The sequence below is a fragment of the Xiphophorus couchianus genome, chromosome 4 (genome assembly GCF_001444195.1).
Source record: "Xiphophorus couchianus chromosome 4, X_couchianus-1.0, whole genome shotgun sequence".
Taxonomy (NCBI): domain Eukaryota; kingdom Metazoa; phylum Chordata; class Actinopteri; order Cyprinodontiformes; family Poeciliidae; genus Xiphophorus; species Xiphophorus couchianus.
Genome location: NC_040231.1, coordinates 9812957 through 9839780, shown reverse-complemented (window position 1 = coordinate 9839780; position 26824 = coordinate 9812957). Strand labels below are relative to the sequence as shown.

At 36.4% G+C, this 26824-nt stretch overlaps 1 protein-coding gene across 3 annotated transcripts in view; it reads left to right on the top strand.

Moving 5' to 3' along the window:
• Positions 1-7839, top strand: part of LOC114143542 (collagen and calcium-binding EGF domain-containing protein 1-like) — a 34378-nt gene extending 26539 nt beyond the window's left edge. The window contains exons 4-11 of one of the 3 annotated variants that reach the window (XM_028015688.1): positions 1084-1218; positions 1508-1585; positions 2318-2451; positions 2626-2731; positions 2936-3075; positions 3974-4018; positions 4725-4760; positions 5336-7839. In XM_028015688.1, the coding sequence (XP_027871489.1) occupies positions 1084-1218; positions 1508-1585; positions 2318-2451; positions 2626-2731; positions 2936-3075; positions 3974-4018; positions 4725-4760; positions 5336-5518 (857 nt within the window). In that variant the 3' untranslated portion in view covers positions 5519-7839. Of the gene's footprint in view, positions 1-1083; positions 1219-1447; positions 1586-2317; positions 2452-2625; positions 2732-2935; positions 3076-3973; positions 4019-4724; positions 4761-5335 lie in introns of all 3 variants that reach the window. The other 2 variants (XM_028015686.1, XM_028015687.1) reach the window with 2 other exon arrangements.
• The last annotated feature ends 18985 nt before the right edge of the window (positions 7840-26824 follow it).

The following is a 26824-nucleotide window of genomic DNA, read 5'->3' as shown; positions in this document are numbered from 1 at the left end:
CAGTCTTTCATGTGTAAACTATGCTGAAAGGGTCAGAGGAATTGCTTTACTTTCTCTGAAATTGGTCAGGAAATAAATGAAAATACTTAAAAATTTCAAATAAAACCTCTAGAAGATCTCCAGAAATACTAATAAACAATAGATCAAGGCCACTTTGAAAGTTTGGCTTACTTGTATTATATTAAAACATTTTTTTACATCGTTTGTGACATCCATTAACTTTATTTTGCATCAGCCACTAGATGGTGGTGTGCCCCCAGGCTGAATACAAGCGCTTGTGATTTTTTTTAAAAATCCGCATTGTGGTGAAATCAAACGTTATGGACATAAACCAGAAGAATATTACTTTCAGAAAAGTAAACATTACTGTGTTGCTCTGTTACACAAAATCTAAAGAGTTAAAGGCAGCAGCAGTTTCGAAAACGAGGCTCTTAGGGGTCAGATTGTAGATTTCATGTTCACTTTACGCTGAAATAACACAACCCAGCTCAACATTGCGGTAACAGTGCTACAGAATGCTTCAGCAGATAAGTTTGATATGATATTTTAAATGTTAATTCATCAATGTGGTTTAAATTGTGTCAGATTTGGAACCTTAATCTAGCATGATTTTGTCAATATAAAATATTAGAAATTAAAATTTTAACCACACTATATGAGTTATAAAGTAGATAGTGCTCACTATCTAAGCACACTACAGAGTTATTTTACTATGATAACCTTGAGGGAAAAAAATCACATGATTTCACTGTGAAAAAATGAATACCATTTAATTTTTCTTATTTAAAACAGTGCACAAACAATTACTCTTACTTGTTCTAAACTGATGTACTGGTTTTTACAATTATAATGTTGTTTATGCCATTCTATATATTGTAATTTCTAACTTTAGTTGTAGTATTCATATGCTTCTTTCATTTTAATTATTTTTTTCCTTCTGATCTTTGTAGTGTAACATAATAAAAGGGGGATTTTAGCTGGTTAATAAATTGTATAAGTTTGACTGTCTTGATATTTTCTTCCATGAGCTGCTGTAGCATTTCCCAGTAGTGGAATGAGTTGGTCTTCTCTTATTGTTTCCAGGTGTGGATGTGTGCGCTGCGTCACCCTGTGAGCAGCAATGCACAGATAACTTTGGTCGAGTCGTCTGCACATGTTACCCAGGTTATCGCTTTGATAGGGAGAGACACCGCACCCACAAGTCTCCCTACTGCATGGGTCAGTATGGCTCTCTCTTAGTTTTGCTACATGTGCCATCATCAGAGTTCCTATAACGTATTGTCTCTAATAACACAAAAAGTTTGATTTTATATGAACAATGAACACCTCTAGTTTCAGCTTCCACAACCCTTTCTCTGTAAATCATATTATGCATGTAAAATATCAACATCTTGCTGATTTTTATTGGTTTTCATGTTTCATGTTGCATGTTTTAATCTACCTACAGACATCAATGAGTGTGAGGTCTCTGGTAAAACTCTATGTGACCATGAATGTGTGAACACAGTTGGGAGCTTTCTGTGCCGCTGCCGCACCAGTTACATCCTGGCACCAGACCAGCGGTCCTGTATCCTAGTGCACAACTGTGAGTTGACATATGTTTTCTGAAACTGATCTGGGCGTTTTGAACATATACAACATATCTTTGGCGTATATTGTTTGTCTTTTCCACTTGATAATTGTTATCTACTGCCCATAGTGGACTGTTGTTATGAGTCACACCACAGTGTTCAATTTTATCTCTTAGTTGTGCCCTGAATAAGTTTTGTACCTTTGCATGTCCAGTGAGCGCTATATTTTGGTTTGATTTTGTATCCACAGAACATTCAAGGAAAAATTGTGACCCCCCCTCAGGATTTCATATAGTTTCAGCTTTGTAAAAATGTATGGTTATGCACCTTTGTTACTAGTGATACTAAAGTTGAAATCTGACTTAAAACTTTTTAAATGGTGCCAAAATAAAGGCCTATTTCCTGTTTTTTTTAAGGAATTTGGACTACATTTGACAAATAACTTGAACATTATAATTCTAAAAAAAAAAGAACAGAGATCCTTTAAAATACAATGGAGAAACCTTTCTTCTATTTGGGAAAACACCAAGATTGAGCATTTTTAAAGCTTCTTACCTTTGGGAACTTAGTCCTCAGAAAAGCATGATGAATCTGCATTGTTTACAGATTCTTTAAAACACAAGTAGTAACTTACCTCATTCTTCTGACTCAAAGTCATGTTTACAAAAACATTAGTAGTGCGTATCCTGTTTAAATGGGCGGCTTTCACCAAACAGAAGATAAAGAATGTTTGTTTTGTCGTGCAGTGAGTTCTTCGGGAAAGTCCGACACCTTGATGAGTGCTGGTTCCTGCTCGTTCACGTGTCAAGATTTTATGAACATGAAAAGCAGCCTGTTTCAACTCAAGCTGCGGCTGGGAAACACACAGTCGCACAACCAGGTAAGAAATCTGTCACATTTAAAGCACTTGAGCCAAAAATATCATAAGAACATTTTAATTTTATGCTGAGGGATGACAAGTGAGCTTAATGTCATGGCTTAAGATCACTCTTACTCGAATTTAACTTTAGGCTAATGCTTCCAAAAACATATTAATCTTCTGGTCTGTTTGCAGGTATCTGGTCTGGCAAACAGCAACAAGCCGATTCGAGCAGGAAAAAGTACGGACAGCCCCTGTCTTCCTGGATTACCTGGCCCTCCAGGTGCTCCTGGTCTCCCAGGTAAGAATGAAATGACAAGGATGCTTGTGACAACTCAAATAAAACATATGCAAAACATTTTATGGAAGAGATTAAAACCATAGTAGTTATGAAAATTATTTTATTTAGACAAATTAGAGTAGCACTTTGTTTTACTTTAATATTAACACCCACTCCTCCATTTTACTTTTTCTCCATTAAATAAAATCTGCCTGTCTTCATCAGGGCATCCAGGAGAACCAGGAAGCAATGGGGATCCAGGGGAAAGAGGTCCATCTGGTCCAAGGGGTCCACGGGGAGACATGGGGCCCATGGGACCAGAACCTGACCTCAGGCACATAAAGAGGGGACGCAGGGGACCAATGGTAAGAAAAATCAAAAAACAATCTACGGTGTAGGTCATTAATCCAGAACATTAGATATACATTAGATCAAAACCTTAATCAAACACACCTGCACATCATAAAACTAGAGTACATGATGAGTTTGTGACACAACTGTTCCACTCAAACTACCCCAGGTCCATATTTTTTTCTGCTTCAGTTCACATGTATTACTTTATATTTCAATAAAAAGTTTTCAACCTTTCAATGGTATTACAGTTCATAGAGAGTGGAGTTTTCTCCATTAGTACACACATATCAGTGATCACGGCAGAGAAAATAAAGTCCCTTCATCTCTGAAAACGAGTCAGATCTTTCTGAGTCTTTTAAAGAACTGAGGATTTCATTGGGGAGTTTATTAGAACAGTAGAGAAGGATGCCACAGGATTTCTCTGCAACATACACTGCTTTGTAAAAGTATTTGTCTCCCTAAGGATTTTCCACATTTAGGCTACAACAGCTATAAACGTCAATGTGTTTTACTGGGTTTTTATGTAATGGGATAACACTTCATTTTTCATTGGCGTAGAAGGAAAATTAATTCAGTGTTTTCAAACTAACCTATAAATAAAATTCTTTAAATTGTGCCTATATTTGTATGCTGATTCCCTTAATCTGAGACTGATGAATAAAATCCATAAGTAACCTAATAGAAAAACTACTAATAGCATTCTGAAGTCCAAGGAACAGCAGGCAGGTCAGGGAGGGTATAAGTCAATCCACCACTTCAAAATCCAATATGGCTGCTTTGTATGTGACACTTGATAGCTACAGTAAAAAACTCTTTATTTGCGCTGTGGATGATTTGTACTCGTTTGGTGAATATGTTTTAATAAAGTCAAAATTGCTGAGAAATATTATGTCCTTATCATTTTAACAGGGACCGCCCGGTGCTCCAGGAAGAGACGGATTAAAGGTTGTGAAAGTACATGTTTGATTTTAATTTTGTCTCTCTTCTTGATTCTGCATTTATGTGCAGCTGCAGTCGCCATCTGGTGCCTGCATTGCACTAGTGCAATGCAGACACTTAGCTGCTGCTCTGACTGCTCTAACATTGTAGTATCCATATAACACATGAGATTTTATAAAAATAAAAAAATCACCCTCTAGCATATAAGCACTAACCACAAACTGAGTTGAACACCCCAACTTGCAGATCCGTATTTAGCATCCATTAGGTCCATTTTGTGTACAATGGGTTCCCTCATGGGAACCTACTGATTACTTAATGAAAACCCAACTCAATTCAAGTGTTTTCACTTCATTTGCAGTACAATGGCAGCAGTTCTCCACAAAAGTCATCTGTTGATTCTTTGCAAAGTGTACAATAAATAAACTAGTAAATATTATATCAGTTCCATTGATTCAGTTGACTTTATGTGGATTAAATCTAGGCTTGTCCAACCAAATCAAACCTATAAATTGTAATTCTGTATTTAATTTGAATATTTAGTGAGCACACACAGATAGCTTAAATTATTGGATTGGTACTGTTTCTTATTCATCTTTAGCTACTTTGACTCTTAAATCCTCAAGTGAAGCTCCGCATGTGTGATAATATACTCTGTAGAACATTCACTCTCTAAGGAGTTGAGAGAAACTGGTTCATCTTTGCTGTTTCCTACCAACAGGGTGACAGAGGAGCTCCAGGACCCAGTGGACCCCCTGTGAGTATAACCAAGTGAATTCCTTGATCTCAGCCTCTTCTGCTACTTCTGAATCTGGATTCAGACATTCACTGCATCCTAATCCTTCCTGTTTTTAAAGGCATCTGCAGACCTGCCACTAACACCATGCTCATTTTTACTTAGATATTAGTCCAATTACATTCCCTACAGGTGTTTTATACCATGTGCTATCAGCTTGAGAAAATAACTACTGCTGGAAATTTTTGAATAAAAGTAATGGGAGAATTGTGTGATAAAATCTAGGCAGTGATGCATGATGTTGACTTTAATTGAAAAACGATTATCTGGGATTTCCACCCAGTAAAGAATCTGTACCTAGCAATTACCTGGGTATTTCTGTCTGCCTGGGGGCCATGCGAGTTTCAGTAAACTGTTTGTGAATTTACACTGCTTGCCCAGTCGGTGGCAGCGACATCTCTAGTCAAAAAAGTAACCTTAATACAGAGTTTTGAATAGGTGTCCACTGTACTGACCATGTTCTGTAATATGGTTTAAAACTTGAATATATTCACAATTAAGAGAAGTATTTAGACCTTTATATGTTTTTCTTACAGGGACCGCCTGGCTCCTTTGACTTCCTTTTGCTAGTGATGGCTGACATCCGCAACGACATCATTGAGCTCCAGGAGAAGGTGTTTGGCGAGCGGAGGGGAATCTCCCTAGACAGTCCTCCTCATTCCAGCGGGGAGGAGGATTTTGTTGAATGGTCCTCTGGACAAGGAGATCTCAAAACCTGAGTTTCTCACAGCCAGCTTAGAGATCGTCGTTCATGCATTCGAGGCCAGAGAACCAAACACAGTGCCTACCTTTTAGTTTTGTTCAGAACCACCCCACCCCATTAGCAACCTCCCAGGAAATGAACATGCCACTTTATGGAGCAATGAGTCTTGTTGGAACTCTGACAATGCTTCAAACTGTGCCAATTAGAGATAGCAGACATTTAAAATCTCTCTCAAACTGCTGCCAACACAGTTTTGCTGCCTTTCATTTCTGTGGGTGTGTATGAACCCTGTGCGTGCAGGACATCATGTGAGAAAGATACAATATGAGCCCGCCTGTCTGAGCCTCTGAGCTCTGCCTTTGAGCTGAACCACTTCAAACGATGAGTTTTATCGTCTGCATTTCCTGTGTCCGTCCATGGAAGCTCTGCTTTGCCACTGATGAATTGCCTGTGGGGGCTTCGGTTACAAAAAAAGAAAAAGATTACAACATAGGATCTGCACGGTTTGCTTTTTCTGCACCTGCAGTGTCCAGTGCGGAGGTTTGACCTTTGCAGCCGTTCTCTGAGGCAAACTCAGGAAATATTTCATGAGATTCATGAGCATTGTGTTGTTGTAATTGTACAAACATCAATTGGGGCTTCATTTTTCATTAGAAAAAAAAAACTCTATGCAACAAGTAAAAACTGGTGGCATCTGTTGCTTTAACATTATGATGCAGAAATTAAATACAAAAGATGGTTACTGACATTTTTATACGTAAATTATATAACACAATTGATATTTAAAATATACTTTTATACTCAGTATTTTATTTTAAATTGTATTGTTTATGTAAACAGGTTAGTGAGTGCACATGTTGTCTCCCAGATATAATCCAAACCCAGCAGATGTATCATAGAAAACTTTGAAAATAGTATTTTTCTTTTAGTTTTCCAAGCAGCTGCAAGGTACCATACTGAATTCTTTTGATTATGGTCTTGTGAAAAGGAAAAAGTGTGAAACAAAACTCAATCTGAACTTCAAACTTCAAAGCTGAATTTATAAAAAAAAAATCACATTTTATTGCTTGCTTTCATGACTAATCCTAAAAACGAGTCGGCTTTCTCTGGAGGTTCTTTTAAAAATGTTTGAAAGTAGATCACAATGACTTGCAAAGGAATGGAAACCCATAAATACCTGCTTTAAGCTTGGGACACGCAATGCCATTTTGTCTGAATTTGCCCCAAATTTCCATTTGAGGAAAGTCTATGTCGGCCTGGATTGTTGTGGTCAGGCAAAACAAACCGTTGTTAGTGTAAACACCTGTTCTTCTCAGAATCTTTGATAACTGTTTTAAAATATGCATAAAAGGAAAATCCAAATGAAACTGAAGGGTTTTTATATTTTGAAGTTGATTGGATCGTCTAGGAATTTTCACTGATAATGTACTGTATGAATTCTTGCTTTTTATGGGTAAAAATCTAACATGATCCTGGAACTTATCAAAAATTAAAAAGAGAAGAAAACATGCCTATCTCTATTGATCTTTACTAGTCAAGAAATGCCAAAAAGAAATGAGCATTTGACCTTAACTTGTCTATATCTGCAGTCAGAGTGATACTCATGGATTTTAAACAAATGTCATCATGCCCAGTCAAAAGGATGACAAGTTTTCTGTTCAAAAGCCACAAATGAACCGTTAAGTATGGTTTAGGATCTGTGATGCTGTGGGTCTGTTTCTTTTCCAAGAGCCCTAGAAACATTAGAGTGCAATAAATCACAAACTCCTTCAAATTCCAGGACATTAAAAGGAAAAACTGTGGTGGCCTCTTCCAGAAAACTGAAAGTGTGTGAAAGTGTTTTAGAAAAAGGGTTAGGGTTAGGCCCAAAGCAAATCCACACAGACACAAAATCAAATTTCTTTTATGATCATCTTGTTCATCAAACTTAAATCACCTGGAAAATTGTGAAACAAAATAAAGATGAGTAAGAAGAAAGAATTTTGTGTGATTTAGAGAGATTGTGCAAAGAGGCCAAAGCTCACTCTCGCTGCATGCTCCAGTCCAGTCTCATGGGCTCTGACCATTGGAGATCAATCAGTGATTGACAAGAAGAGGCTGTAGAGAATATTGACAGCCGGTACAATTAGATCTGTCAGTGGGGATTTAGTCAAGAGCCAAACAAATGAGTTCTTAAGTCAATGTTTAGACTGTTGTAAAAGAAAATCTATGAGATAATGCTGCTGTAATGAAAGATCAGTTTATTTGAATGCTTTTCACACAGCAGTAGCACTAGCGCCAACATCTGTATGTATTTGTTGAATATTTAACAAATCTAATAAATTGAATACAGCAATACTTGTTGCTATTTTGCAAGCATCCAGATGTCCCAATATAAATAGCTGGAACTAGTAAATCTTTCACTGGGAAAGAATGTTTCTATGAAAGCTTTTGATATTCAAACTTCAAAGCAATTCCCAAAATTACAGGTTGGATACTTTAGAGCCAAACCCAGCTGAGAAAGCTTTGTGGGGTAAATCAAACAGTGAAGCAGTGATCTTCCACATTTAACAACTTGTGATCATAAAGCACGCAGTACTGCCAGCAGAGGGTGCTATAAGTTACTAATAAACTCCCAAAAAAATCCTTCCAAGATCTTAACTTTACCCAGTTAGGTTTTCAATTGTTTTGTCAAATTAGTTTACCATGTAAATAAATATGTAGTTCTTCAATGTCTCAGAAAGAGTCGAATATATCAAAAATTCACATTTATCATGCCTTTACACTAAGTGACAAGATAGTTTGTCTTGCAGTATGTACATTGTGGAAATGGTAGAGGTCAGAGATGAGGGCATTTGAATAGAAAGAGTTGGAAGGATGATCACTGGCCATATTCTGTTAGTGAGGGACTGTTTGGGCTTCAACACACTACCGAATTATTAGTAAAGAAAATGAATGATAATTAAACTTTCAAGCTTTAGACAGATGCTACGATCTGGTTCACACTGTTGGATCGGAGTATTTTTAAAGTTTCAACCCTGTTGAACAGATCCAGTAAATGCTTCTGTATTTTGTCTTGCAATCAAAACAAATGCATTTTCACATGGATTTTGCTGATATGAAATATGCAGGTGCATTTTTTATTTGTCCTCTAGTACCTTTGCGTGCATGTTACAGGTTTCTCACCTGACAGCTCCACCCCCTGCCGTGCGGCCACAGTTCTCAGTACAATCTCTGGCAGGTCAACAGGGATCAGGAAAAACAATGTGAAACAATTTGAAAACCGAGTCAGCAAGAGAAAGGCAAGGGACTGAAAGAGATGATCTCATTTCCTTCACTGCTTGTCATGCAATGGGAAGCTTTGCTCTCAGTCTGTAGGGGACAGCAGAGGCAAAGTTCTTGTAGCATAAGGATTAATGCACCAGTTGCATCTATTGAAAAGCGGAAAACAGCACAACAAGAACAATCCTATAGTTATTTAAACATACAGAAGTATCTCAAAGAAAATATATAATTTAACAGCTAATTTCAGTAATTTATTTCAAAAAGTGAAACACATAAATTGTCAGATTCATTACACACAGTATTATATTTTAGTAATAGTAGGGCTGCACAGTGGCGCAGTTGGTAGCACTGTTTGCCTTGCAGCAAGATGGTCCTGGGTCTGATTCCCGGCCCGGGGTCTTTCTGCATGGAGTTTGCATGTTCTCCCTGTGCATGTGTGGGTTCTCTCCGGGTACTCCGGCTTCCTCCCACAACCCAAAAACAGGACTGTCAGGTTAATTGGTCTCTCTAAATTCTCCCTAGGTGTGAGTGTGTGTTTGTCCTGTCTGTTTCTGTGTTGCTCTGCGACAGACTGGCGACCTGTCCAGGGTGTACCCCGCCTCTCGCCCGGAACGTTAGCTGGAGATAAGCACCAGCACCTCCCGACCCCACTAGGGACAAGGGTGTAAGAAAATGGATGGATGGAATTTATGTTAATTTGGATTTCTATGGCTTACAACTTATGAAAGCACAACATTCAGTTTGTTCAAACAGCAGCATATCCAAGATATTCATGGAAAGTTGGGTGGAAGGAAATAGTGTGCTGGGTAACAACAGGGAAAACTTACTTCAACTTAATATTATTGGGTTGACCATGTTGGATAGTCCATGCAGATCTTACCCGGGTTCGACATCAGCAATGAATAAAACACTTCAAAGTCAAGGGATTGATATGGCAGGCAGTTTTAGCATAAAATAGATTTTGTCTGACTATCTGGAATTACTTTCCAGATATCTAAAAATATGATACACACCAGTATATTCTGACTATCCTGAATGATATGTCCATTTACATTCTGACTAGTAAGAAGAAAAATCTATCGTTAATTGCATTTTGTTGAATCAAAACGCCTTTCAAGATATCTAAAATGAAGGATCACACATACAAATCAAGGTTTTGCTAACTTAATTATGACTAGTCAAAATTATATTTTTAGATGTTTAATTACTGTACCACTGAGCTGTCCAAACATTTACCTGCAGAATTCAAACAATTTCAGAAAATGCCACAATCCAGAAAGAGCTCAATGGGATATGAGGAAAAGGCGAACTTTGTGAACTTGAAGACTCTCTCAAAAATCAGCAAAGAAATTTCCATTTTTTCTCTTCTGAGACACACATTACACTTAAAACAGCTTTGGAAAGCTAAAAGTGCTTCTATCAACCCATTCCCAAAGTGACAAAAGAGGATTTTCTTTTTTTTTTTCTTTTTTATTGACATTTCCAAATGCTAAGTAAATCTGGAACGTTTTGACCAGACAGAGTAATTTTTCAAGATATCAGTGATATCAGTCAGAATGTTAGTTTACAATATCTGAACTAGAAAAGTTGTCTAGATTAAAAATATTCAAGAATCTCTAGTTTTTCAAGATATCAGTGATATCAGTCAGAATGTTAGTTCACAATATCTGAACTAGAAAAGTTGTCTAGATTAAAAATATTCAAGAATCTCTAGTTTTTCAAGATATCAGTGATATCAGTCAGAATGTTAGTTTACAATATCTGAACTAGAAAAGTTGTCTAGATTAAAAATATTCAAGAATCTCTAGTTTTTCAAGATATCAGTGATATCAGTCAGAATGTTAGTTCACAATATCTGAACTAGAAAAGTTGTCTACATTAAAAATATTCAAGAATCTCTAGTTCATTTCAAGTCTAATTCTTAAAGTCAAAAAGACAGTTTTAGATATCACCATGTTAGTTTTGCCTAGTTATTATTTGCTTTCAAGATATTTGCATTTTAGTTTCTGCTAGCTGAATCTTATGTATTGTCTATTTAAAAGTATATCTAAGAAATTACTAATATTGATGTTATTGAAGATATATTTAACTGAAATTATGAATTGTCAGAACAAAAAACAAAATATCTCAAAGTTACTTATGACTAGTCATAATTTAACTGTCAATATGAACTTTTGTAGATATCTTGAATTGTAGGCTCCATACAACTCCACAGTAAATCAGATGTCATTTATACTACTTAGAATGTAATTAGAGATATCTGCAATAGGTAATTGTGTCGAGTCAAAATATAATTAGAGCTATTTTAATTAACTAGAATATTCTAGTCAAATCAGTTTCAGATGTCATATGATCCCGTGTTGGGTGTTTAGTATTTATTTTCCAGACCCTTTTCTATGCTTATGGGCTCTACACACAAATGTTAGCTGTGACCTCAGCACTGAGAGGATGGCAAAGAAACATCCATTCAAGAGTGAAGAGGAAATTGAAAAGGGGTGAATTGGCTGTAGTCAATGTTACTACTGAACCAGGAGCAGCATCAGAGGGGTCTTATCTGGCCTTATTTGCTTTAAGTTAGTAACGTTTTCACAGTGACAGTTTGGAGAGCGTTGCCATCTGCAGACTTTGGCCTACTGTATTTAAGCAAGTCCATTGTCAGCATAACCATGTATCAGAAAGTTATAGAGCACTTCCTGCTTCCTTTTACTGGCAAGCTTTATGAAAATGCTGATTTTTCTCTATAGTAGGGCCTCTGCCAAAAGCAGTGACAAACAAACATCAAGTTGCTTATTTGGCCTCAAAACTTGCCTGAACTAAACCTCATCCAGAATCTATTAGGTGTTGTTAAAAAGGAAGATAAGAGACATCAGAGCCAATGCAGACCGCCAAGGCCACTATTAAAGCTAATTGGGCTTATTTAACGCCTCAGGAGTGCCAGAGGTTGATCACTTCCTTATCACAGCAGGCAAAAAGACCCCCAGCTAGGTACTATGTGTGTGTGTTTATGTAACATTTTAAATGTTAAAGTTTAATACATATATATATATATATATATATATATATATATATATATATATATATATATATATGTACTTTAAATATATGCATCTGTGTGTAAATATCCACATAATATATGAGTTTAAGTTTTTATATAGGATTATTGAAATAAATAAAATTTATGATGGAGATCCACCTAGATTGTAAAGTGTTATATCTTCAGAGTTTAATGAAAACAAATTATTTTTTGTTGTTGTAACTGATAATATGAAATAAAACTACCTCAACATAGCTAATAACGAGTTACGAAAAGAAATGATGATTAAACTCTCAAGAGTCAGATTGATGCTAACGTGAGACACAAAAGACTCTGCTGTTCTTTTTCCTTCAATCAAAACAAAAGAAATGCATACATTTTTCTGATATGAAATATGCAGCGTGTATTCGTGTCCTAGTACCTTTGCGTGCATGTTACAGGTTTCTCACCTGACAGCTCCGCCCCCTGCCGTGCGGTCACAGCTCTCAGTACAATCTCCAGCAGGTCAACAGGGATCAGGAAAAACAACGTGAAACAATTTGAAAACCGTGTCAGTAAAAGAGAGGGAAGGGACTGAAAGAGTTGTTCTCATTTCCTTCACTGCTTGTCATGCAATGGGAAGCTTTGCTCTCAGTCTGTAGGGGACAGCAGAGACAGAATCAGCAGAGTTCACATTGCACAAGTAGCATTGCGAATAATACACCTGTTGCATCTATTGAAATGTAGGAAACAGTATAAGAAAAAACAACCTTATATTTATTTAAACAGATATCTCAATAAAAATGTAATTTAAAAGATAATTTACTTTAGTGATTTAATTCCAGTAGTGGAACCCATACGTTAAACTAATTTTACGCTTTTCTGTGACTGTTGGCTATGACCTCAGCATTGAGAAGATAGTGAAGTTAAAACTATTGATGTGTCTGTGAAGTTCTGAATAAAATTTCCACATTCAGTGATGGTTTTGAGGACCATGTTATTTGCTGGCATTTGGTCCACTGTTTTTAAAACAAGTCCAAAGTCCTCTGGGACTCCTGGCACCATAAAAAAAAACTGAATTTATCAGATTTTCAACCCAAACTCATGGGATGCCAGACTCCAGATATGTTGTACAATGAGCTAAGTTGCACAACTATCTGCTGACATCTTTAGATGACGATAAAGATACAACTCCCAAAGCTTAGCCAGATGTTTCCTAGTATGAAAGGAATTTCCGCACTGACACACTGCAGCCACCCATAAATGCATCTCTTGCACGATGTTACTGCTGCTCCAAAAAGTCCAATTCTGTTTGTGTGTGCGCATGTGTAAATGTGTGCAGTGCATGAGTGTGATCAAAACGAAGAGTCCATAAACTTGAACTGTGTTTGAATATATTCAAGGGCATCAACAGGGAGTTAATATGGTGATCATATCACTTTGAGCCACACTTCCCCATTGTTTCTTTGGGTAATCAGGCAGCACAGCACAAGAGCCAACTTTGCAATATGGCATTATTACAGGAACATGATAGCAATTTTATGAATTCTATAAAAAAGAACAATATATAAAAGTACTAAAATAATTTTAGAACTTTGGAACAGCCTGGTGGTAACAACAACAGCAAAGGCCTTTATTTGGGGGGAAGTATTGTTTGTTTCATGCTGTTCCCAATCTGTCTTCCTACATTTTCTGCTGCCCTAAAGTATCTGTCATCTAAGAGGTTTCAAAACCATTTCATACACATAACGTATTCTTCAATAAACATAAACAACTTCCGTCTATTCACTCAGAAAAACTTTGTCAAATTTTAGGAGCACCTTTTATTGTTATAAGTAGATAAGGCAAACCCCTATGAATAAAAACCTTATTCAAACCTGTTCTATTTTTGAGCTACAAAGTGAATCCAGTAGATGACTTATCACATCAGGTGGAACCCTTTGCTGGTGCGTCAGTTTTTCAGTCACGTACACATTAAAAATAGCTCATCTTGTTTAACTTTCAAGAAACATTAGCAAGTTTTTGATGCAGGTTCTCAGAGACGGTTGACATAGCTGTGATTTTATCACTTACCTATTTTTTTTTCCTTGGTAAGCTTCAAAGAAACCACCATTAGAGGGGACACATAGATGAAAGGAATTTCTTTTTTTAAAATGGTTGCTGCCTAAAATAACATAAAGTCAGCACATGTTTGATACAGACCAGACAACATGGCATATTTTAGAGTATTATCTGTAAATTGCACGTAAAATATTTGGAGGGTACAGGGTAATAGACCAAAGTTATGGAAGCACATAAATGTGAAGTGAAGCTTAAATCATTCATGGTTTAGAAATGTTTTTTGTTTTTGTTTTTTCAAATAATGGGCAAAATTGTTAAATTAAGTAGTCGGTTATTGGCATAATCTTTGCAGTTTGCATGAATAAACAGTTTTCAGACAATGGTTATTATATAAGTAATATACTTTTAAATTCTTTTCATCTTTATTTCTAACCTGTTTGGTGTATTTTCCTGTATCCTTCATTAGAAAGTTTGTTCACTTATGTTTTCTGGGGAAAGAATGCCATCACAGAAGAGTTGCTTGATTAAATTACACACGGGGTTATGAGTCTAATTACTATTTAGGTGGTTTCAGAAGGAAGCGCAAGGTTTAATTTAAATTTAAATTAGCAAAGGGAGCTTAATACATATTTAACATTTTTTCAAAGATTCAAAAAAAGGCTCCCCTTCACTTCAGTGCATTTATGCGGTCTTGATGTATTGATTCTCATTATACTGGTATTCACATTTAGACTAGTGAAAGAGCTGATTGAAACAAAAATAGGGGATCTTTGACTTTTCAGTTCTGAAAGTGAAATGCAGATTATACTGATTAACATCAAATAACCAACCTCACCAATTTATAATAGGACAATTCTGACACAGCTAAAAATACTTTGCTTTTGTGCCTTTCTGCATGAAAAAATACTTGCTCTTGTGAACTTCACTGTTTCCTGGGGAATGTGACACAGCAATAACTTGCAGAGAAATACGTAGCAAGTAACCGTTTTTTACCAGTATACATGAGACCTTTAATTATATTTGTGACTTATATAATTTATGATCTTTCTTACGAATTTTATAAACAAAAATAGTAATTATGTTTTGAGGCTTTTCATGTGTACCAAATCTTATTTCAAGCGAACCTTATAATCATATAAATTTTGGTGCATTCTTTGCCACCTAAACAGTCTGAAATTAATCCAAAATACCATGATGCACCTCACAATCATTCTTCATTTAATATTCCCCATTATGCACCAGTATGCATTTTGAAATGACATTTTATAGAATCTATTCAATTTTCTCCTGTTGTCTTTGCTCACATATTATATATTATTAGAAAATTCTAATGCTGCTATAATGTAGGAGTAATAAATCTTCCTGCCTTATATGTTGTAAATAAATTCTAGAATTCTGAAAAAGTCTAAAATGTGGATATAAGTAAAACCTCACTTCGATGTGAAATCCTATCAAAGTCATCACATCGTTTAATGACACCATCTGTGCTGTTAAATCAGTTGTACTTATATCTTTATGATGACCAGGAGGAAAAGTTAGAAATGTTAGAATACATTAAGGTGCAGCTTCAATCCTCTTCTCATCTCTGTTGCAATCACAAAAATACACCTGCCTGCAGCAGACTCACACGCATCAACAGAACCAGTTGCACATAATACATGTTTATAGATAGGTCCTGAGCCTTCAGTTTATATTGGCAAATTAAAGCAATGGGAGAGGCATATATTATCAATTACAGGTCCCACACTGACTGACACCTGTGCGTGACAGCTCCAGCTGAGCTCACACGCAGATATGAACACAGAATTCATCGGTCTTTGACAGAAAATGGCACAACTTTATTCTGCCAAAAGAAGTCCCGAAAGTGTTCGGTTTTATTTATTCTTGAGCAAAATACATATTGTTTAGTAAAAGGCTACAAAAACTATACATGAAGATCCATGGCCCTGGCTTCATGGGACAATGAGAAGCTTAGTTGATAAAGAGGATATAGTCCTCAACAGAGCAATCCTGGGTTTGATTCATGGACCATTCATTGCACATCTTTCCCTATTCTCTTTCTACTGCTTTTCCTGTAAATATGCAGTTCAGTAAAGACCACCAGTGCTATAAATAAATTTCAAAATATTTTAAAGGGCTTGGCTGGGATCTGTACCTTCTGTACCTTTTCTGTTAAAAAGCCCTGGATGTTGTTAATTTCTTTATGCTTCCACAAAATCAGACTTTCATCTAAATCTGAAAGAACTGTTGATCAGTACTTGTTGGGCTTTTTCTTTTAAAAAGTTGGAGCATCTTATGTCAGTTTTTTTTTTTTTAGTATTTTACTATCTTCAAAGAAATTTTATTTTTGTATTCTAGGCACCTAAAATACAATGTTTTAGAAAATTGTACTTTAATCCTAAGTAATTCTCAAGGAGGCACAGTATTAATGAAAGACTTGTACTAGGACTTGTGTATCTCTCAAGTCTGGAAACAAGTGCTTTGAGTTTTATTGGTATTTTAAAAATGCCACTTTTTCAGAAATTACTCTTATTTTCTCCACCAATTTTCATATTTTTCATGCAAAGTCAACACAAAATGCTCCAATTGCCAACTGAAAAGTTTTTATAGAATTTAGTGCAAAAGCTTTAAATGGCTTTCAGAAAGCCTTGCGAAGCATTGATGATGAGAAGAAAGTTTAAATCAGGGGAAGCAAAATATAAATTGTGGTTGAGAAAATTGTAATTCTATAGATGACAACTATGGTTTATAGCAAATACACCTATTTTGTTGTCCATAAAACAGAAGATTACATATAAAAAAAAACAATCTAGCATTTGTGTGCATAGATTCCCTTTTATTATAATGCATTTAGCCAAATTTTAAAGCTTAGGATACTCATGCTCATCATCTCCACCACAGGTGTCAAACTCCAGTCCTCAAGGGCCGGTGTCCTGCAGCTTTTAGATGTGAAACAGGTACAAAACACTGAAATGAAATGGCTTAATTACCTCCTCCTTGTATAGATCAGTTCTCCAGAGCCTTGCTAATGACCTAATTATTTTATTCAGGTGTGGTGCAGCAGAGGCACATCTAAAAGTTGCAGGACACCGGCCCTTGAGGTCTGGAGTTTGACACCCCTGATCTACATTGAATGTCGAACCAGAGCATGAATAATAAAAACAATAGCAGATTTTTAAGTGCAAGTATAACAATTGAAAGTGACAAAAAAAGTTTCAACATTCAGATTTTATTTGTCTGCTAAAGAATAAGAAAAATTCCTAAGTTAACCACGGCCCTCTTTGATGAAATACTTTCTATCGCTAGTTCTGGGAATGTCCTACAGTTGCAAATATTGGGTAAATCACCTGTGTTTATCATCACTGGAGAATTCAGATGCATGCAAAGAGAAGAGGGAGCATTCACACACACTGCATGAAGTCATACAGGCACAAGGTTTTCCTCACGAAACCCAGGCATACCACAGAACACCTGACAGGTGCAGGCGTGGTCTGCTGCAATACACGCTATCTTGACACGCTAACTCATTCTTAAATCTGAGCTACGTGCCTGAGGCCATGAGCTATAAACACTCCAGTTTACTCTGAAGCCTGTTTCTCCTCTAGTGCTTGTCTTTGGACGCACCCTCTTCCGATTGTAGGCCGCCTTATGTCTCTCTGCTCGTAATAGCTTTGCAAAGACGCCTGAGAATTTTGCTTTTCTAATGAGTTATGAACCTATTAACATTGACAAAAGAATGCCACCAATCCCTTGATCAGTATGTTATCTGTGCTACTGCATTAGGCTGTTCAAGAAGCCGCTGACTGATGATCTCACTGAAGAACTCATCCTTTGATGAAAAAACTGAAACTGACAACACTTCCTGACTCTAAAGCGTAAAAACTGCAAGCTAAGCTTCTGGTTACATAAATGTACATATAATGCACATAAAAAGAAAATGTTTGAAGCATTCTGTGTCTGTATTGTACAAAAACAAATCATTTTTCACATCCTTCCACCAAATGAAAAGCAAGATTTATTTACTACTCTAATGACACAATCTGGTACACCACCCTAGTGATTCCAGGAAGATTTTAAACAGAACAAAATATCACATTGTTCAAAAATGCAAAACCAACAATTCGTTTGAAGCCTTTTTATTTTGCTTCACAAGAAAGTTGCTCCTGACTGGGATGGTTATGGTAGAAACAGATTGAAAAATCTGAGAGGGCGGATTAATGGCAGCAGGCTGTGTAAACTCCCTTGGCCCGAGGCATTTGATCTTAATACACCTTGGCTTCCTCTGTCATTTACAAGCTGTTCGCATGCACACAGCTCAGCAGTCAGTGTGAAAAAACCGGATGATCAAGTCTTCAGCTTCCTTTGTTTCTCCTGGACAAGAACACAAGTGCTGCCTGCAGTTGCAGTGCTGCTTCGTGTGAGGACAAGAGATTAATTTTCTTACTTGACCCCTCTTACTTGCTGCTGTGGCAGCAAAAGTTTTACAAATTTTATTTGATCAAAGGGATGCACATTAAAGATTACAGGGACATTTATAGTAGCGCTCTCCCGTTCTGTCTTTTTGTGTGTGTTTTCAAGTATCACTATATGCATACGAAAAGACACATACACATTTTGTCCTCACTCTTTGCTAAATGTCAAAGATCTTGGGGAGAACAAAATTATTTCTGCCTCTGAGCAAAAGCCCAGATGATGATGTCATGGCTTTGGAAACTTCTTGTTGGTTAACTGATACATGTGAGTTTATTGGGGGAAACACTTTTGGATGCATATTAAGGCCACACCTGGAACACACTGCTTTCTTGTTTGACATGATTGTCAAAGTCAAAGGAAATCAACCAAGATATGTGTGGAGCTGCACAAATCTGGTTCATCCTTGGGAACCGTTTCCAGATGCTTTAAGGTGCCGCTTTCATCTGTTCAAACAAACAATTATATGCAAGTAAAGAAATGATGGTGATGTCCAACCATCATAATACTCAGGAAGGAGACGCGTCATATTTCCAGAGATGAATATAGTTCGGTCCGAAATGTGCAGAATGACCCCAGAACAAAAGACAAAGACCTTGTGAAGATGCTGCTAAAGCTAGATAGACAAATTTATTCATAGTGAAATTTGTCCTGTACCAGGACAAATTTCCTGGTACAGGAAATTTGTTGAAATACACAAGCCGTATGCAATTTGCAAATGCATACAGGGGTAAAGAGCTTCATTTATGGAGGTTTGTCCTGTGGTCTGATGAAACTAAAGTGGACTTTAGACAAAGGTGGATGTTCGCCTTCCAGGAAACTGATGTTCAGAGACTCTCCATTCACACTGACTGAGCATGAGCTGCTAACAAAAGAATGAGAAACATTCAGTCTTCAAATGTATAAAGCTGCTAGACACATACAGCAAAAGACTTGCAGCTGATACTGCAGCAGAAGATGCTTCGAATATGTATTGGATGAAGGGGGTGAATGCATATGCACAGCACATTACATCTTATTCAGATTTTGTAAGAACAAACAAATCAACCTTGAAAACTATGTATCATTTTACCTCCCATTAAATCCCAGTGAAATGCACTGAGATTTCTGCTTCTGTTGTGATTAAGTCTGAAATTGTTCAAGGCCTACAAATAGTTTTTCCAAAGCACTGAAATTCAACATAAATGTTACTAGAATCTCTTTGCTCTTATTTATGGCTGTTAGTAGCTTGTAAAAATAAAGTCAGACATTTTGCTGAGAAAATAGTTTGTAAAAAAAAAAAGCAGAAAGTTTAATGGTTGGAAAGGTTGTGAGTCTAGTAGAGATGTGAATTAGCATCAACTTGTATGCTTGTTTGCAGAGGGTTTAGAAAAGGTCATTAGAAACTTCCAGATTGTAAAGTTGAAGCAAGTGGTTACATGTTTGTGGATTTGTTCATTGTTTGCCTCTTCTTCAGGCATGTTCACATATGTCTTGTGTTTTAGCTCAGTAAGCCCTGAAGATTTTCCATCAGGACAAAATAATTTTTTCCAGCAAAGATAAATTTACTTTTGAAAACATAAATGTTTCAAAACAACATGCAGGGGCATGATAGCTAAAATGACTAAATTCATTGTCATCCATTGAGCTAAAACCTAATTGCAAATAACTATTACTAAGTCCTAACAGGAAAAGTTGATTCAAACTCAATGATTTAATGGTTATGTCAATGCAACTCTAATGAACTTTTGTAGACATCCATCTCAAATGTGTGTTAAATTAATCTGACACATGCACCATGTCACTGAATTGTGCATATTTTTATGTCTACCATGATTGTGTACGTGTGCATGTGTGTTGACTTGTTTGGTCAGACATGAGTTTTTAATCTCTTAAGTGCTAACTGTGGGTGGTCTGAAGGTTCCTTGATAAAAAAAAAAAAGTATTATGTGAGATGCCAGCGCTGCAGATGTCTATCAAAACCGGCACAGGAGGCATTGGGCTAGATCTTGCAAAAATATTCAAATTATAAATCATAGCTCTCTACTTGAATAAAATCAAGATAGCCTCATGCATCAGGCCTATCAACTAGTCACATACTTGTGCTCAAGTTTGTAGATTTTCATAGTTGTATTCACTAACATATCTGAAAGTAAAAATCTGAAATATGAAAAGATGCGAGAACAGGGCAGTTTAGAAAGCAACTGAAAGTTAGCAGAGAAGGCTGACCTGTAGATGTGATACAAACTATTACTTTCTGAAAGATATTGTAAATGACAAGAGCAAAATTCACTTGTTAAAAATTTAATAATAACAGACAATTTTGTATTACTTATAACTCCTGTTTAAAATGTTCTTGAGGCAAAGATATTTTTAAACTCATGTAAATTTAAGGTATTTTATACAGTTTGTTCAATGTTATCTGACTCTCCAGATATGAAAGAAAAGCAGAATTTCTGCTTTTAGAGTTGCCTGAGTGGCTTATATTTGGTTATTTTGTCATTTGAAAAATAAAGATAATTGTGACAATGAAAATTGTTTTATAACAGTGTGTATTTGCATGACACTTTTGTGGTTAAAAAATGTCCGAACAAACTATTGGCCCCCAGGCATCTTGACTTTATCAAATCTGGCCCTCTTTGCAAAAAGTTTGGACACCCCTGCTCTAATGTTACTAGGTTGAAACTAGATGTCATTTTTGTAGTTTAAATGGCAAGACGTTTGAAATGTAAGATGATGGAGGAAGTTTTCTACTTCATTGATCATAAAATGCTCTATAAGGAAGTCTGTTATAAAATCTGTGCTCAGAGAGAGCTAAGCAAGATCACTGGCAGGAAATCAGTGTGCATGATTTATAAATATTTGCACGAAGCTAGTAAATCAAGAGAAATAATTTCTCAAATCTTTTTTCACTTACCCCTAGCTGAGCTCTGCACCAAAATGCTTCATTCACAATTTCAGTATTTTCAGGTTTTAAGCGTGAATAATTCATGCTGATTAATGTTTGGAGACTGTTCTCACAGCTGCCATTCTCTCTGCAAAGTCCCCCACTCATGAACTTCCTTGTCAACAGAACAATAACAGCTTTTCACATTGCCCCATTTTATCCTTTAAGAAAATATGAATAATACTTTGATGACGTCTATCCCTGAAGTGTGCACATTCTTCAAAACAAGTGCAGATTATAACATCTCCTGAATGTCAAGTAGCTGGAGATTTTTAGTAGCTGGTAATCAGCTGCATCTGTCCCACAATTATCTTTTACATAAGTCTGAGAGCATGCTGATATTTTTAGAAAATACCAGAGCTGGATAATGGTGATAAAACTCTGATAACCTATAATGGCCTGAGTTCAATCTCAACATAAATCACACAGACGTTCAAGGCTGGTGCGTACACAGCCACTTATCTTGCTGCTGATTCAGACACATACAGCACAGCACCACAGTGTGTTGCTTTTGGCTGGAGCAGACAGAGCTTTCTATCTTGACTCTCTGTTAGTGTATTTTCAAAGGAGCCTCATCTGGAAAACAGGCTGACAAATCCATTCACATAAGGAGGGTGGAAATATTAAGATATGACAGCTTTTATATCAATCTTTCAAAAGTTAGACACTTTGTTTTATCATAAGTCTGTGAAGGTTTTTGTATGTATTTCTTTCTTTCAAAATTAACTCTAGCAGACCTAATATGAAATAGTTTAATAGTTTATTACGCACCAGTTCAGGTTGGTCAGTACATAACATCCCATTAAAATACACAGACGTTTGTGGTTGTAATGCAGCAAAATGTGATTCAAGGAGTAGGAATACTTTGGCAAGTCACTCTAAAACTGAACTTATCATGAGACATCTAAAATAACAATCTTGACTATCCTTCTTAGCCTCAAATTTAAAGTTAAAGCAGAAGAATGTAACTTATATATATATATATATATGTATATATATATACATATATATATACAGTACAGACCAAAAGTTTGGACACACCTTCTAATTCAATGGGTTTTCTTTATTTTCATGACTATGTATAAGGCAAGAAATCCCACTTACTAACCTGACAGGTCACACCTATGAAGTGAAAACCATTTCAGGTGGACTACCTCTTGAAGCTCATCAAGAAAATGCAGAGTGTGTGCAAAGAAGTAATCACAGCAAAAGGTTGCTACTTTGAAGAAACTAGAATATAAGGGGTATTTTCAGTTGTTTTACACTTTTTTGTTTAGTGCATATTTCCACATGTGTTATTCATAGTTTTGATGCCTTCAGTGTGAATCTGCAATGTCAATAGTCATGAAAATAAAGGAAACTCATTGAATTAAAAGGTGTGTATAAACTTTTGGTCTGTACTGTATATATATATATTACATATATATATACAGTATATCCATCCATTAATTTTCTTACACCCTTGTCCGTAGTGGGGTTGGGAGGTGCTGGTGCCTGTCTCCAGCTAATGTTCCGGGCGAGAGGCGGGGTATACCCTGGACAGGTCGCCAGTCTGTCTCAGGGCAACACATAGATAAACAGGACAAACAACCATGCACACACACACACACTCACACCAAGGGAGAATTTAGATAGACCAATTAACCTGACAGTCATGTTTTTGGACTGTGGGAGGAAACCGGAGGAAGCCGGAGTACAGGGAGAACATGCAAACTCTGTGCAGAAAGACCCTGGGCCGGGAATCTAAGGTTGGTTAGCATGGCCAAATAGTTTTCCTGTGACTGTGAGTTGTTCCACTGCCATTAGCACATTTAGTAGTGCATTCATACGGTTGATTGATAGCGCCAAGATTATTCTTCCTGGTTCTGACTGGTTGTTTTTGACAGAAAAAAGTACATTTCTTCAAATGACAATAGCAGCACAGTGAGGAGGTGGAGAAGATCCATTTTTTCACAGATCTCATATTATACTTTTACGATATGGGGATAGTTTGAACAAATATGTAGAGAACATATATTTTTTTATTAAAGTTACCTACTGCAGCTTTAAAAAGGATCGGGATTTTGTTTAGCTTTGTTTCCCTCTGCATGTTGTGGGCTGATTAGTATTTGAGATCCTGTGTTCATCAATCAGAAAAGAAACTACGTTTCATGCTTAATATATAGAAGTTCAAACCACCGTTTCCCTACATGATGTTCAGTGTTGTGTTGTGAGTGAAAGTAAAGTCGGACAGAACATGTTAAGGCTGGGAACTTTCTGAATATAAAACTATTTGACTAGTAGCTGAAAAGGACTTTAGATTTACTGCTCATCTTGGAAGTCAGGCAATGTTCAGAAGCAGTGCTGGTATTTCATCATTTCTCTTTGATGGATACATCCTGAGGGCAGAGAGCCACTTACACTGCAGGAAGAGCCATAAAACATTGTCTCATTAAACGACATCAAAGAAATGAATAAAAACTGGATTTAATTGTGTTATGGTTTGCCAGAGTAAAACTAAAACATGTTAACTTAACTTTTTCTTCCTTTATATCTTTCTGTTTTTTCCAACTTGGATCAAAATGGGAAAGTAGGAATGTGCTACATGAAAATAAACATATTTTTCCTCTGTTCTTGAGTGTATTTAAGGTATCTGCATAGAATATGTATGGGAACATATTTTAATTTTTGCTTTTTTGTATATAGTACTTGTGTTTTTATAGTGGAGCAAACAAGTCCCATGCCTGTACTGAGAGATTGCTTAACTTCTGCTGCAACTAAAGAAAACACCACGGTCCTCTGAATGACAGACGGTTCCTGTCATTCAGAAATAAGCCAACATTTTCATTCATGTGTCACAGGGAGTGTCTTTGGGATTGTTTGTGTGCTGGCTCTGAGGACTAAATGTTTTCATCTAGTCCTCGGAGTTAATTAGGGTAATATATGAAGATTTTATTTTATTTTATTATGTTTATTTGCAATGCATCCTGAAAATAATTAAGAGAATTACGTTTTTTGATTTAACTTTTTATATGTACAGCATATGTTTGAGTAAAATGAATATTGTTCTTTTATTCTATGAACTACTGACAAAATGTCTCCAAAATTCCAAGCAAAAATGTTATACTTATTTACACAAAATGAGAAATGGTCAAATAATGAAAAAGATGCAGTGCTTTCAGATAATGCAAAGAAAACATATTAATTTAGAAACAACAATAATAATGTTTTAACTCAGGAAGAGTTCAGAAATCAATATTTGGTGGAATAATCAGGAGGTTTTCAATGGGGTTCAGTGCAATATGGTCTCTTCATTTTTTCCAGAGCTGGAAAAAATTAAGAGTCCAGAGCTGTTATATATATACGTGTGTGTGGGCGTGTGTGTGCAGGAGTCTTTCAGAATACACGTAAACATGATACAAGTATTTTATATGCATTTGGTTAATCATTACCTTCTTTGTAGAAAAGAACCTAAAAGTTATTGGGCCACTATCCAGTTCTCTCTGCACACTCTGTCTCATGGTAACATCTTGTTGTGCATCATAAATTACTTGAAAGCAACCTCATGACTCATACTGAGGGAACTGGAAGTGCACATTGGCATAGTTGCATATCTGCACTGTTGCACACCTGCATTTGTGCAAAAGGAATTGAGGCGTTTACTTGAACATAGACAAAGTTGGCACCACACCCAAGAAGGAACATTTCTTACTCTTTGCCCATCCTTTAACACTTTTTTATGCACCATGCATGAGTTTTCATGCAAAGTTTTAAAACACACTTATTTCAGAGAACAAAGGGGTGAAAAAGATATGCCATCATATATAAGTCATTATTTATATTTATGAAAGCAACCTACTGTTGCTGTTTTCGTCATATAGCCTGTGGACAATGTTTAAGTTTAAAGATGACAAACATATCCAAGTGTTGTTGTATCTAGAGAAATAACCTCTGCGTGACAGTGATTGGTAGCCCAGTGATACTTCTGACACCTGTATTGCACATTATCTTACAATGCATGGTTATATAATGTCTTTGTTTAATGTAAAGCTCCACTGTGTAGCTAATTGTCCTGTGTCACGGGCGGCTGACCAGTTACACAATGGTTAGTGTTTCTGTGTCACGACAAAGATCTGTGCAGTCATATTTATAAGGTGATTCATGTGTGAATGGTAGCTATGCGTGAAAAGATTTTTTTTCTACTAGCTCATAGACCAATAAAACTAGACATTGATTTGGTGTAATATGGTTCCGGGGTTGTGAAAGTTCATTCTTGACAAGACCCAGTTGTTCTTGCAGTTTAGCCAGAATAAAATGCTTTGATTTATATTCCTAAATCACCACTTCAAATATTTTGAACTAAGTCTCAGGTCTGACTTATACTAATTCTTGTTCACTTATCATAATTTGTTTGAAATAAATAAATATGCTTAGGGCATCACATATTCATTTATTAGTGTAGAGCTTTTTCCATTGCCTGTCATTTGTTTTATTCTTTTCTGTTGTTGTTACTCGGTTATACTATACTTTACAAAGGCTGAATTTCCCCAACAATGTTCTTCACAGATTTTAAGTTTAATCAGAAGAAAAAGGAATTTCGACCAAAAGGTTTCCATTTAAACTGTGTAACTCTGGCCACTTTTAACTCTATTATAACCATTAAAATGGCACAAGAGTTATTTTTCACCCTTTAAATTACTACTTTATTGTTAAAAACCTATAGTAATACAGAGTTACTGCTAAATTTTGAAAGATAAAGCTGCTTCGGTCAGCCAGGTCATTATTGTAAATAAGAATTTTTTCGTACTAACTCACCTGGTTAAGGAAAGGTTAAATAAAACGAAATAAGATAAACAAACAGCTGTTTCGTGCAATATTTCTGTTATTTTGAAACAACCTGTTAGGTCCAGGATGAACTGTTCTACAAAGAAATAGCTCAATCTGAGAGGCAGGTGCAGTTTTACGACAATTACATTTTAATTTGGGAAAAACTGCACTGCTGATTCCCCATAAATCACAGCTGCGATTGATTGAAATCCTTCCTCGCCTGACGGGCTCAGTAATAGGCTGTTGGCAGATCTATTTGTAACATCATTTGATGTGGCACTGCAGGGCAGACTGGATAAAAGACTTTCTTGTCACTACATGTCGCCTGACATCACTAACATTTCCTTGGAAAAAACCTGTGTACTTTCAGATGTTCTTTCTAACTTTATATGGAAAAGCTGCAGATTGTGGATGGCAATGTTTCAGCAAGCATGCAGACAATTTGGAAAAGAAAATCAGGAAAAATTAGTTTTGCAGTTCTGTTCACAAGATGCACATGTATCAGAAATACGTGAATGACAACAAGCGTTGGCCTGAAGGGATCAAAATTTACTTAAGCCATGTTACACCCATTGGCAACAAACAACTAGACTGTTTCCTGTGTCATTTTCACACACTCAGTTATGTCTGCTGCATGCACGCATCTATAACCCTGCAGATACCAGCAGCAACAAAAACACAATAGCCTTCTTGCATGCAGCCATTGTGATTTATGCACAGGCCAGGCGTGGCAGCTCCTTCAGTAGTTTCTGTCGTGTCTCTTGAGCGGTGCCGTATCACGA